At 53.8% G+C, this 14,090-nt stretch overlaps 1 protein-coding gene across 1 annotated transcript in view; it reads left to right on the plus strand.

The window, feature by feature from the left end:
- Positions 1-14,090, plus strand: part of DOCK1 (dedicator of cytokinesis 1) — a 544,913-nt gene that overhangs the window by 529,088 nt on the left and 1,735 nt on the right. The window contains exons 49-51 of the mRNA XM_061162908.1: positions 2,220-2,418; positions 6,346-6,499; positions 9,103-9,260. Of these exons, the coding sequence (XP_061018891.1) occupies positions 2,220-2,418; positions 6,346-6,499; positions 9,103-9,260 (511 nt within the window). The remainder of the gene's footprint in view (positions 1-2,219; positions 2,419-6,345; positions 6,500-9,102; positions 9,261-14,090) is intronic.

The raw sequence follows: 14,090 nt of genomic DNA on the forward strand, positions 1-14,090 counted from the left end.
GCCTGTGAGCCAACTTCAACAGTGATCACCTCCCAGCCTATCTTCTTTCAGTCTGTACTCCACCCTCTCACTCCTCCATATTATATATGAAACAAATCTCAGGCATCATATGATTTCATCTGTAAATGTTTCACTGTGGATTTCTAAATGGTAGGAACTTAGAAAAAGGAAAAAAAACTCCCTTTAGCACAGGTGAAAAATGAACAGTCATTCCATACCATCATCAGATATTGGTTTTAATTTCCAGCTGGGTCATAAATGCCTTTTTTTTTCTTTTTAGTTTATTTGAAACTGATAAGACTCCCACTTTGGAGTGGGCTGCCATACCTCTTTGCATACATGCTAAATCGCTTCAGTTGTGTCTGACTCTTTGCAACCCTGTGGACTGTGGTTCACCAGGCTCCTCTGTCCATGGGATTTTCTAGGCAGGAATACTGGAGTGGGTTGCCGTGCCCTCCTCCAGGGGATCTTCCCAACCCAGGGATCAAACCCAAGTCTCTCACATCTCCTACATTTCCAGGCGGGTTCTTTACCACCAACACCACCTGGGAAGCCCTGCCATATCTCTTTAGTTCTCTTTTAATCAATAGATTTCCTCCTTCCACTCTCTTCTTTTCGTTTCTCTTCCTTGTAATTTATTTGTTGAAAACTCCAGGTTGCTGCTGGTGCAATCCAAATTTTTCTGACTGCATCCCCGACAGTGTTATTGACTGTGTCTCCCTGTCCCTCCTATTTCCTGCAGGTTGGTGGTCCCATCTAGAGACTTGTGCAGATTCAGGCTTGATTTGGGGGCAGGATGACTTCATAGGTTCTTCCATTCAGAAGGACATTGTGCCTGACTCTCTCTCTTGCAGTGATGTTAGCAGCTATTGATAATCAATGCCTGCATTCAATACCATTACCGTTCAAATCCCGCTGCCCATCCAGTTTTTTCCCTTTTTTTAACAAAAAGAGGGAGGTGTGATTCTTGCCCTCAGCGACCAGCATCTTCCCGGATTTGAAATGTGCTTCTCTGAATGACCCAGCTCAGCCTGGACGCCCGTGGTACTGCCCTCATGTTAGGGAGCCAAGCTGCTGGATGGCCTTTGATTAGAGCAGTGCCTTAGTTCTGTGTGTCCTGTTCACAGGTAAATTTGAAAGAAACCACAGCTAGGATGGAAATGCAACCAGCTTTCTGAGTTGCCTTCTCTTACAATCATTCTCCCCTTGAGGAAACCAGTTTACTCTCCGGCTGTTTCGGGAAGTCAGGCTTGGAAGGTCGCAGTGAGGACTGGGTGCTCTCATAGGCTGGCTTGGGAACCTGGCCTCTTATCCCACATTATGGGGGCTGGAGTTTGCCCTCCCAAGGGGCTGGGGGACTGCCTGAGCAGCTCGAAGGCAGGGAGCTTCCATGAACCCTCTCAGCTGATCATTTTGCTTCTTTTTAACCATATGGGAATGAGATGTGGACCACACTTTAAAAAACACTCGAATCAGAAATCACAGTATGTGCTGTTTCTCCTATAGGACTGTATGACTCGCTTCTTTGAAGAGGTCACATCTCTTTAAGTACCATTTTCATTTCATTCTGTGAATGAATGGGGACGTCCAGTCCACAGTGCTCAGAAGCTGTGGACCCTCACCAGTAGGTGGCAGAGCTGAGACCCAAATCCTCCTTCTCAGGCTCAGTTCTTGGCTGAAAATCTCAGGGCAACTCCACATCCTTAGGAGCTGGAGTTGGCTTCTTTCTCACTGAGCCATCAAAGGCTTTCGAGTGGAAGCTCCCTGTGTACCAATACAGATGTCTCTTTGCATCAGCACCTGCCTATTTCTCCTCTTCACTTTCATAAATATTTCAGTGTGAATCTCTAAAAAGTGAGAACTTCCTTTTGGAAATAGACCTCAAATACCATCCTCCGGCCATAAGTCAACAATAATCCCTGAGTATCATCATCCCATAATCCAATCAGGCTTTTCGTTTAAGTGTTCTGTTTTTTTCCCCCAGTTTGTTTTTATCGAGATGCAAGACCATCACCATGGCAATCAACAATAAGTATCTTAAGTGGCCCTTGAGCCCCCTTTCAAAATTATTTCTTTCCTTGTAAAGTTGGGCGGTTCCCAGACAGCACCTGATTCATTGTGAGTGACTTTACATGGATCTGCAGGGCAGAAAGCAGCAGTTTCTCCTAGAAAGACATCATTGATTGAAAAAAAAAAAAAAACCACAACGTTTTCTTTAGGTTCGCTCTGGAACCCCTCCTGCCAAAGAAAATGCACTCCCGGTCCCAGGACAAGCTGGACAAGGACGACCCTGACAAAGAGAAGAAGGACAAGAAGAAGGAAAAAAGGAACAGCAAGCATCAAGAGATATTCGATAAAGAATTTAAACCCACCGACATTCCCCTGCAGCAATCTGAGGCTGTCATCCTTTCAGAAACGGTAATTTCACAGGGAGCTCTCGGTAGCTGCTGCTACCAGGGGGGCCTGTCTTTGCTCCACATTTTGCCGAGGGGTCTGTCCATCAGATTTCACTGAATGGGCTGTGAATAGTCATTTGAGAATCCAGGGTCTCTCGCATCCCTGCCCTTGTGTAACCGATGCTCCAGCAGACCAACGTCTCCCTGGAGGATGCTGGTCTTTCCCTCCATTCCCCCATCCCCCAGGGGTTGGGGGGAGGGGGGCTAGCCGTCAGCGAGACCCACAGGATTCCGGGCTCTGCAGCAAAGTGGGACTCGCTCATCAGACACCCAGACATCTCAGGAGATGAACAGGGTGCTTGTGTTGTCAGGAAACAGTAATTCCAGGCCAGCTAACGCCATTCCCCCACCCACTCCTGACCAGAAATCGCTAAGCCAGTGTTCTGCGGGAGTGTTATAATCTGCTCAGCTAGAGTCCCAAAGCCCCTTCCCGCGGGTTCTGCCAGCCATACGCGGTTCCATGTTATCCTCCTGGCCTCATCTGTTCTATGCTTAAATCCCTTGGCCATCTTTCACAAGGATTTGGGGGGACTTAACTCGTGCTGGTGAGCTGACATTAAAAACGGATCCCAGGGACTCTCGTTCATTCCAGAGACCAGGGTGTGTGGCGACAGGGAAACCCACGGGGCACACTCTCCTCCCAGGCCTGGGCCGAGGGGGCGGGGGGCGGGGGGATGCCAGCAGATGCTCCCAGCAGAGTGTCGCAGTGTTTGGAGTCTGGGGGCAGACTGAGGACAGCTTCTGGGGTGAACTTTATTCGGAACGTGCTATTAGTAGACTGGAGACAAAGCAGAGAGGCGGCTCTCTCAGGCCGTCAGCTGCAAAGGTTCAGCTGGGCTTGGAGCCACCACCTCCTCGCAGTGGGAGGCCGTTTGCCTCGACAGTGCCCAAGCATGCGCCCGCCCTGGGTGGAAGCCCCCGACCCCTGACCCGCCCTGGCGGTTACTGAACGTTGCTTATCAAAGGGCTCAGGTGGGACCGATGTTTAATAAGACACACGTCACTGCTTGCTTCTATCTTCAGCAGCAGAAGGCATGTTTCATCCAGACCCTGTGTCGTGGAGACCAGCAGTCACGTGCTGCCTGGGCGTCTAGAGGAGAAGGGAGACCCCAGCCCACACGTGGTCTTCCTGCAGGCGGATGCTCTGGCGAGGCCTCTGGACAGAGCTCTGACCGCGTCTGGGCTGTGGTGTTTCATGGCAGAAGCAGGCGGCCCAGGGTGTGGGGCTCGGGGAGGGACTGGTCACCGGCCAGCACTCAGATGTGACCTCACGCAGTGCAGTCCAGAGGTTTCTCATGACACCCCTTCCCCCCGCCCCCCGTGGGCTCTGTCCCCTCCTCTGGGAAGCTGGGAGGCCAGCAACACTGCCAGAGCGGGCCCGCGCCCGCTTCCTCCTCCCGAGTGCCCAGACACCCTCCCTGGATGGGCAGACTAACAGCAGCAGTTTGGAACATTTACTAAGTGGAGACCTCATGCGAGTCTGTCATACATTTCTCCTTAGGCTCTACTTTAAGATGGTAAAGCGGGGGGCCTCAGAGAATTTGAGCCAAGTGGCAGAGTTGTTCCAAATTAAGTTCTGAGACAAGAAGACAAAGGATGTGCCGGCTTCGGCCGTCGTCACAGTATAAGTTCTGTCCCTCCCCATGGTGGTCCCGCTTTCCTGCAGAGACAGGCTGAGTTCGGCCCAAAGCGCTACCCCCACCCCAACCCCAACCCCAGTGGGCCCGGGGACCCTCAGAAAACGCACTGGAACCCACCGAGGCCAGAGCATAGGACCTTGACCCCTGCTGTCGGCCTCTGAGGCGTCTCGGAACAGCCACAGCTGCTAGGGGCCAGGCATCCTGGCCTCTTGCCGGAGGCAGGCGGGCTATTCTTGGCCCAGCCCAGGTCCCAGTCTGTCCTCTGGGTGACAGGTGCTGGCAAGTCTGTGGGTCCAGCTGGGCACCTGGAGTTTCCTGTTCAAGCCTCCGTGTGCCCCTGACGGGCCAGGTGCTGCAGGACAGGGCAGGTCCGCCGGGGGCGGGGGTCTCAGGGAGGGAGGGTGACTGGGGGGTAGCCACAGCCCCATCCCCAGGGTGGTGCCCTGGGCCCCAGGGGTTGCTGCGTTCTTGGCACCCACCTGCCCCCTCCCCACACTTCTGCAGAGTTTTTCTCTGCTTCCTCTTTGGGGCTGAGTTCAGCTTCCTGCCTGAATTCGCATCGTCAGCAATGTCATGACCTCTAGCTGAGCCTCTTGGGGCCTGGAGCTGGGGGGGCGGGCTCCGTGTGCCATTTGCATCTCACCAGTAAACCATCCCCTGCCCCCTAAACTGTCAGGATGTGACCTGATGGGAAGGGAAGGGTGGGGAGAGCACCCTGAGTCCATCTTCAGTCCCCACACACATGCGCCCAAGGCGAGCCCCGAGCTCAGCCAGGCTGTCCCAGGCCTGACACAGCAGGTGGGCTCTTTCTGCAGATGAGAGGTGCCGCCTGGTCTCCGCGATCTGCTTTGTTGGCATAGGACAGTTCCAGAAGCCAGCCTCTTGGCCAGCATCCCCTCAACCGCCCTGCGTACAAAAGGAGTGAAGCCTTCCTCACCTCCCTCCAGCCTCCAGGGAGGCCCTGCCTTTGCAGACCACTCAGAGGAGCGCGCTGCCACCCGCCCGCTCTGTAGCCGGCCCGGGAGTCAAGCCCCAGCACCGAGCCCGAAGCCCTGCCTTCGTGTCCTGCCCGTCCTGGGGCCGAAATCTTGATTCTTCTTTGTCAACTGGGTTAATAACTGTCCTCGTTACTCCTACCTGAGAGTGTTTTGAACTGCTTGTGTTCCCCCAGACCTAACAATCTGAGACCAAGTTGTAAGACGTAGAGAAATTAAAATTCCCATTGTTACAGACACGGGAAAAGGCTTAGCTGGTTAAAGTCAGGTGCATCTGAAAGTCAGAGGTGGGGAAGACAAATGCAATGAGAAGTAGAAAGAATTCCTATTCAGTCACAGCATAGCGTGAGAAAAGAAAGAGAAGGTGAATAAAGGAAATCCTTTAGCAAGTTTCTAGACTTTCACACGCCTGCCAAGAAAGACCAAGACATTAGTCCCCTGGGGCGTTCTGGTCACTGCGCAGGTCATCGAGTCCACTCCCGACCCGGCGGGACTCCCCCACACCGAGTGCCCGCATCACATTCCTGTTCAGGAGACCTGGATGTCACATCCCCGCCACCGACTGTGTACGGAGACTGGGGTGAGGGCTGGGTTAGTTTGCCAGGACTGCTAGAACAGCATCGCACAAGCTGGGCAGCTTCAGCAGAAGCTGATGGTCTCACAGTGTGGAGGCTGGACGTCCAAGGCCAAGGGCCAGCAGGGCTGGCTTCCTCTGAGGCTGTGCGGGGGAGTCTGCTCCAGCCTCTCGCCCAGCATTCCCCTCTGCCCGCATCTCTGCCTTCATCTTCACACGGCCTTGTCCCATGCGCTTCTGTCTGGGTCCGAATCTCCCCACTTTCTAAGGACAACAGTCACGCTAGATCAGGGTCTGCTGTAACAGCGTCACCTGACCTTGACTGTCGGCAAGACCGCATTTCCAGATGTGGTCATCTGCGCCGGTACTGCAGGTCAGGACTTCCGCAGAGGAATTGTTGAAGTGGCATTAAGTCAGCCCAGGTGTCTGCTCAGGGCTCAGTGGCTCAGTCGTCTCCAATTCTTCCTGACCCCATGGACTGTAGCCTACCAGGCTCCTTTGTCCATGGAATTCTCCAGGCAAGAATATTGGAGTGGGTTGCCGTGCCCTTCACCCGGGGATCTTCCCGACCCAGGGATCGAACCCGCATCTCCAGCATCTCCTGCATTGGCTGGTGACTGTTTTCCACTGAGCCACCCAGGACGGACCCTAACCACACGCTCTCTGTCCCTCCCACGCAGATCAGCCCACTGCGGCCCCAGCGACCGAAGAGCCAGGTGATCAACGCCATGGGGGGCGAGCGGCGCTTCTCGGTGTCCCCGTCCTCCCCGTCCTCCCAGTCCACACCGCCCCCGGTCATGCCGAGGGCCAAGCTCAGCTTCAGCCTGCAGTCCAGTAAGTGAGACGTCATCCCGCGCGAGTTCGTGCCGTTGCGCTATGACCTCCCCGCTCTGCTGAAGGCTCTCACTTCAGGCCGGCTTCTTCTCTGTCCAGCAGCTGCAGAGAGTGTCGATGAGCCCTGAATTTTGGGGAGTGTCCCCCCGGGACTGGAGCAGGTCAGGCCACAGCTGAGTCCTGGGTTCCTGTGCTCCCTGGGTGGACAGTGCAGGACCTGGCCGGCGCTCCGGACCTCCTGCGTGCTGGGGGCAACTTGAGAGCACCTGGGGTGTCCCCCATTTGATGTCATGAGATAATGCAGCCCACGGGGGCGGGGGGATGTGTGTGTGTGTAGGAGGAATGGGAAGGAAGGAGCCCTTCCAGGCCGTGCTGAGGCGCTCAGGGTAGAACTTACCTTCCAGTTCTGCCCAGTTTCTAGGGCTGCTCGGCATAATTCCTACAGACTTGGTGGCCCCAAATATCAAAAGGTTATTCGCTCATAGTCTGGAGGCCAGGAGTCTGAAATAAAGTTATCGATAGTCCTGCTTGCATCTAGTGCAGGGGTCCTCAGCCTTCAGGATCTAATGCCTGATGATCTGAGGTGGAGTTGATGCAGTAATAATAGAAATAAAGTGCACAGTAAGTGTAATGCCCTTGATTCATCCCCAAACCACCCCCAGCCCCACCCCCAGGTCCATGGAAAAGAAATGTCTTCCACGACCTGGTCCCTGGTGCCGCAAAGGTTGGGGACTAGCCTTCTGGTGGATTCCCACAGTCCTCGGAGCACCTTGGCTTGCATTCTCTTTTCTCCAGTCCCCCTGCCTCTCTTCACAGGCTGTTTTCTCCTCTTCTTATGGGAGACTGCAGAGGGGTTCAGGGCTCCCCATAAATCCAGGATGATCTCATCTCCAGATCCTTCTGCAAAGACCCTCTTTTCAAAGACGGTCTAAGGTTCTGAGTGTGCGCTCAGTCATGTCCGACTCTTTGCGACCCCACCGGGCTCCTCTGTCCGTGGGATTTTCTGAGCAAGAATACTGGAGCGGGTTGCCCTTTCCTCCTCCAGGGGGTCTTCCCGACCCAGGGATCGAGCCTGCAGCCCCCTGTGTCTCCTGCATTGCAGGCGGGTTCTTTACTGACCACCCACCTGGGAAGCCCTCTGATGTTCCGAGTGCGTGTGAATCGTGGAGGGATGCAAGTGGTGCCCCGCGTTTTCACCCCTGAAGTCAGGCCAGCCAGAGAGGTGACGTCCTGGCAGGAAGGAGGTGGCAGGGACTGAGGATGGCAGCAGGCAAGAGAGCCAGGAGCACCCACCACCCTCCCTGTGGCCGGAGATGGGGCGGGGAGCCCGGCCCTGCGCACTGGTTTGTGCCGGCCGCCAACAATTGTCCCCAGCTCCTGCTTTCTTCTTGCTGCAGCCATTCCCGAGACAGTCTGTCTGGCCGGGAGTCAGGGCCACCACTCGTCTGAGCCTCAGGGAGCCAGGCCTTTCTGAGTGTTGGAAGGGAGACAGTCTCCGGACAGGTATCCTAGCTTCACTTCATACATCCTTATGCTATAACCAGAGATCTTCCAAGATATTTTACTGATATTTTTTTAAATAAATAGTTAAAAGTAGGCACATTGCCGCTGCAGTGGAGGACACTTTGGTGGTCCCTTGAAATTAAACATAGATTCACCATAACCTCCAGCAAGCCCGCCCCTAGACATTCACTCCAGAGACCTGGACACACAGGCTCAAACAGATACCTGAGTGCAATTTGTACCCTTAAAAATGATTAAAGTCGCAAATTTTAAATAAAGGCCGAGTAAAAGCAACCAGCCAGCCAATCAGGAGAGCGGTCATTCCATCAGAGGCCACCTTCTCGCGCCTCGATTCAACCGCAAGGCCTCCTTATCAGTTGACATCCCTCGTCCCAGGGAGCACGTTCCTAATGAATGATTTTCCGTCAGACGCATCATCGGGTAGGACACCCAACAACAAAAGTGCCCATTTCTCTCTTTAACATAAAAGGCAATGATTTCTTAGAGTCTCAGCAAAGGCTGAGAAAATAGATTGTCCTAATGATCACTCCTCCCTTTGAAAACGACTCCTTTTTGGTTTACTTTAAAAAAATCAATGCTGCTTCCCTTTGGCTTATTTAAAGCAGCAGTCACAGCGGCAGCTGCTACTAATACCGGCCTTTTGTAGGATCATGGCTTTTCCTGTTGTGAGTTTTGACAGGCAGGTGGGCTGGGTGTGAGCTGTGTTGTTGGCTGGGGCAGCGACCTGGCGGACTCTGAACACTCCAGGCGGAGGTGGTCCTTGTGACCCCCGAGCTGCATAGACGCCCCCAGGCGTGGCAGTCCAGTAGGGACCAGAGGGGTCCCAGGTGGACATGGCTGTTTCTCCAGTGGTCTGGTCCACCCTTTAAGCTCGGGGTTCAGGCATCCGGTGCTTGTTCTTCTGGAATGTGCCCTTGGAGGGGACGCAGCCCCTCCTGCTCTCTTCACTGCCCGTTGACGGGCATTTCTTGGGGGTAAAGGGTTCCCACTGCCCTGCCACTCCCGAGAGGGCACGAAGCAGCTGTGTGCATCACGCCCAGGGGGGACGGGGGTGTGGTTCTCATCCTCCCCTTTTCCAGGTTTGGAGCTGAACGGCATGACCGTGACCGGGCTGGAAGTGGCTGAAGTTCCGCCCCCTCTGCCTCTCAAAGGCACCAGCACGGACTACGGGACCTTGACCGAGAACCTGGACTTGACGGGCTCACCAACGCCCCCGCCCCCTCCTCCTCATCAGAGGGTAAGTCAGGGCTCGGGAACGTGGAGCCGTCCTCTCTCCCTCCACGAGACAGGAGCTCTTCCTTCTTTCCATCCTGATCTTGGCGTGCTTACATCGGGCAAGCCAAGGCTTGATTTCCAGGAAAGAGGTGGCGGTGGTTAGAACTCGGGTGTGTGTGGTCTGGGGTCCTGTGGCATCAGCATGGGAACGTACATTCCCAGGGGGGCCGTGCAGAGGGGGTAGAATTCCAGCCGGTGGGTCCAGGGGCCAGTCTTGTGACCTTGGAGGTCGTTGCCCTTGAGGTGCAATTCTTATGAAAGTTTGGTTTTGAAAAGTAGCTTTTTGTATGAAGATGTTTGTCATTGTAAGAGGCTGGCTGATGCCACACGTGGGGGACACGCCGTGCTCCTGGACACTGCCCTTGCCCTGGAGAAGCCCTGGTCCCGGCTGTTCTTCCAGGCAGCCTCGCCCTCCCGCTGGCCGTTTGTGGGTGGGGATGGGTGCTCACCACGGGAGAAACTGTAGAGGAGCTCGAGATTTGGCTCCAGCTGGAGCACACCCCAGCTCCTCGAGGTCACCCATTCCTAGCTCCGCCTCTGGCCCTGAAACCTCTCCCCACCCTGTTTAGCTTCGGGGTGCTGGCTGTCACCAGCATGATCAGCCAACTCAGGCCTTCCTAAGCATCCGTCCTGAGGCTGGTCCCCTCATGGAAGCTGTCACTCATCTGGTCTGATGTGTGCTTCCTGCTTGGGCCCCTGGGCCTGCCTGTTGATGCAAACATCAGCTAAAACTCTGAAAAAGCCACTTTCACCCGCTGGCAGCTCTAGAAACATTCTTCTGAGGTCCCCCACCTTCTCTCCTGCTTCTGAAGGCCGTGGTCACTCGGGCAGCTCTGGTGTTGGCTGGCCTGGCCACATGCAGAGGTCAGCGTGTGCCTCTGAAATGACCCCACGGTGCCGGGAGAGCCGCGTCCAGGTTCTTCCGTCCCCCGGCCACTCTGTTCACAGCCTGATGAAACGAAAGCCTCGCGGGCTGCCGGGTAAAGTGTCCTCAATGACCCCTGCAGTCGGTCAGTCTCCATAAAGTAAGTTATGCAGCAGCAGGCTCCTGTGGACGTCGGAGACGCGAGGTGGTTATAAGTGGCCAAGATCCTTTACATAACAGCAGGTGTGGGCTTTCTTTTTCCCCTTCTAAAACAATATAAATCCTATATCCTTCTTTTTTTTTTTAATGGAAACTTTCTCACCGAGTTTCTTGCAAGTTTATTCTCTCTTCTTGTGAGAGGAGTGAAAGAGAGAGGGGATTTATTAACAGTGTATTTATTTGACTGGGCTTCCCGGGTGGCACCTCATGGTAAAGAATCCGCTTGCCAGTGCAGGAGATGCAAAGACTCAGGTTCAATCCCTGGGTTCGGAAGGTCCCCTGGAGAAGGAAATGGCAATGCACTCCAGTATTCTTGCCTGGGAAATCCCATGGACAGAGGAGCCTGGCGGGCTCCAATCCATGGTGTCGCGAAGAGTCAGATAGGACTGAGTGACTGAGCTCACCACAACCTCACAACACTGCATTTATTTGATTATTGCTTTTGTGTGAGAAAACCAAATAAGCAGTGGGGCTTCGTGTTCGGTGCTGAAGGAATGGATTGTCCTTCCAAGGGACCTTCGGATCAGCTCTCTGTCCCTCAAGATTCCATGATGGGGGACCAACCCTGGAGAAGGGGCCAGGCAGCTGGAATGGTTGGTAGCAACTGAGGCAGCGTAAGCCTGACCCTTCCCGCAGGTTTTTAACCACAGGTTAGAATGAAAGGAAACCCAGGGAGCCGAGTGAGAACGTTGATTGGTTGGGGTGTTGTTTTCCTAGCAGCGGAGATAACTGATTCCCTTGCTTTTCATACCTGTATTTTACTGGAAAAACAAGAATGCCCTGTGGGTCTCCCTACACCGAAAACTCTGAACTTAAAAGTGAGAGCAAATCCATTTTTGTTACAGATCAATTCAGGGGAAACATTTGCTGATCTCAGTTTCTGCATTGTGTTGTTTTTGTTTAGCCGCTAAGTCATGTCCAACCCTTTTGCGACCCCATGGACTGTAGCCTGCCAGGCTTCTCTGTCCTGGGATTTCCCAGGCGAGAACACCGGAGTGGGTAGCCATTGGCCTCTCCAGGGGACCTTCCCCACCCAGGGATCAAACCCGTGTCTTCTGCATTGGCAGGCGGGTTCTTTACCACTGCGCCACCTGGGAAGCCACCAGAGCTGTCAGTGGGAGGGCAAACACACCCCAGCTTTGGCTCCGTGTGTAAAGGCGTTGTGGATGCCACGCTGTTAATCACCCTCACCCTTGGTCTCCTATCTGACTCGCCTGCAGCGTGAGTGCGCCTTCAGGATGCAGGCCTGTGGGCCAGGGTGGCATCACTGGGGTTCCAGGGGCGCCTCCCTGGCAGGCCCTGAGACCTGCTGTAGGCTTGCGATCGTTCGCCCTCTGTGGGTGCTGGTCCACAGCCTCCCGCCACTCTCACCGAGCACCCTCAGGCTTGGCGTCCGCTCTGTAGCTGTGGCCACTTTGAATCGTCCTTTCCTTAAAAATGGCTCACACTTGCCCATACTGTCTACTTCCACACGTAAACAAGCAACCGTCTCATCAGACCTGGAAATCAGTGTTTCTTTTGACCATTCTTTTTCTTTTTTAGTAATTATTTTTAAAAAATAGTCATTTATTTATTTGACTGTGCTGTTTCTTAGTTGCAGCACACAGGCTCTTTAGTTGTGGCATGCGAACTCTTAGTTGCAGGATGTGAGGTCTGGTTGCTGGATCGTGGATAGAACCTGGGCCCCTTGCGTGGAGATCGAGGAGTCTTAGCCACTGGATCACCAGGGAAGTCCCTCTTTTGACCATTCTCACCATGTCTGGGTTGGAAAGATCCCCTGGAGAAGGAGATGGCAACCCACTCCGGCATTCTTGCCTGGGAAACCCCTGGACAGAGGAGCCTGGTGGCCTACAGTTCATGGGGTCGTAAAGAGTCAGGCAGGACTTAATGACCGAGCACTACAGGTATATTCTTTTACCTCTCTTGTTACGATGTCTAAAAAACATTATATCAGTTCTGTTTTCCACCTTGCCTCTCTCCTCTCTGTTAAGCCCTGGGTCACTTTAGTACTTAATTGTCTGCGAATTAGGAGGAACTTGAGTGCTGAGATACATGCTGCTTGGTCACTGTCCTGCCCTTGAAACGACCTTTCTCGCGCTGCTGGACGTGCGCCTGCCCTGAGAGGCTGTTAACAGCCCTCTCTCACCCGCAGAGGACAGTGCGCTGCGGGCCCCTCTGCTTTGCTCTGCCTGTAGCTCGTGCCCTTTTATCCTGGTCTGTGTATTTGTCCATCTGCTCGCTCACTCATTCATTCATTTGTTCACTCACTCATTCATTGACCTAGCTGGTCAACAAGTGACCTCGTGCGCATGCCACATGCCTGCCGATAGGAGGGCACGAGCTGCCCGTGGTCATTCACGCCCTGGCAGGTCCATTCAGTGTCTCCTGTCACCATTACAGTTGTAAACTCATTCTTGAGATTGAAAGGCAAACTGTGGGCTATATCCAGCCAGCCGCCTGTTTCCGTAAAAAAAAAAAAAAAAAAAGTAAAAAAAATTTTTTCATTGGAATATAGTTACTTTATCATGTTGTGTTCAGTTCAGTTCAGTCGCTCAGTCGTGTCCGACTCTTTGCAACCCCATGAACCACGGCACGCCAGGCCTCCCTGTCCATCACAAACTCCCAGAGTTTACTCAAACCCATGTCCATTGAGTTGGTGATGCCATCCAACCATCTCATCCTCTGTCATCTCCTTCTCCTGCCCTCAATCTTTCCCAGCATCAAGGTCTTTTCCAGTGAGTCAGCTCTTCGCATCAGGTGGCCAAAGTATTGGAGTTTCAGCTTCAGCATCAGTCCTTCCAATGAACACCCAGGACTGATCTCCTTTAGGATGGACTGGCTGGATCTCCGTGCAGTCCCAGGGCCTCTCACGCTGTGTTAGTTTATATCGTACACAAGTGAGTCAGCAGCACGTGTACACACATCCTCTCCTTGTTGGGTTTCCCTGCGCTGCTCATCAGGTTCTCATTGCTGATGTTCAGTCGCTCGGTTGTGTCTGATTCTCTGCAACCCCGTGGACTGCAGCACGCCAGACTTCCCTGTCCTTCTTATTAGTTATCTGTTTCATACGCAGGAGTGTCTATGTGTCACTCCCAACCTCCCAGGTCATCCCACCCACTCTGCCCCTCTTGGGGTCCATATGTTTATTCTCTACGTCTGTGTCTCTGGGTCTGCTTTGCCAATCACCTGTAGCATTGGAACACAGCTGCAGCCATTTCTTGATAAACTGTGCTTTCTCCACGAAGAGTTTAAACATCCCCCCAACCTTGCTCATCCCTGTTATTTACCGATGCAGAAGAGACTGTGGGAGAAAACCCGTTTTGTCAACAGGTCAGGGGGATGGTGGCCCCAGGAGCCAGTGTGGGCCAGCCAACCCTCTCTTGTGGGGCCTTTCCATTTCTGCAAGCACGGCAGGCCTCTCGACCAACCCCAGAGAGCACCTCCGAGGACTTGTTTGTCCCTGAGCATCTTCAAGGGACGTGAGGAAGGACCTGTGGGTCCTCTTCCCAGGGGGGCTCAGCTGTGACGTGGCCAGGCTGCCTGGGTGGCCCTGGGTCCTGTGTTGCCCCCCTTCCCTTGTTCTTGACCATTTCAACTGCCCAGTTCTGAAACTAGTCCATTTCAAGGTGCCCCTCGATCAATAGCACATGGCTTTAGAGCCACCCCAGGTGGCTCAGTGATAAAGAATCTGCCTGCAGATTGGGGCCC

This window comes from Dama dama, chromosome 15, assembly GCF_033118175.1.
Source record: "Dama dama isolate Ldn47 chromosome 15, ASM3311817v1, whole genome shotgun sequence".
Taxonomy (NCBI): domain Eukaryota; kingdom Metazoa; phylum Chordata; class Mammalia; order Artiodactyla; family Cervidae; genus Dama; species Dama dama.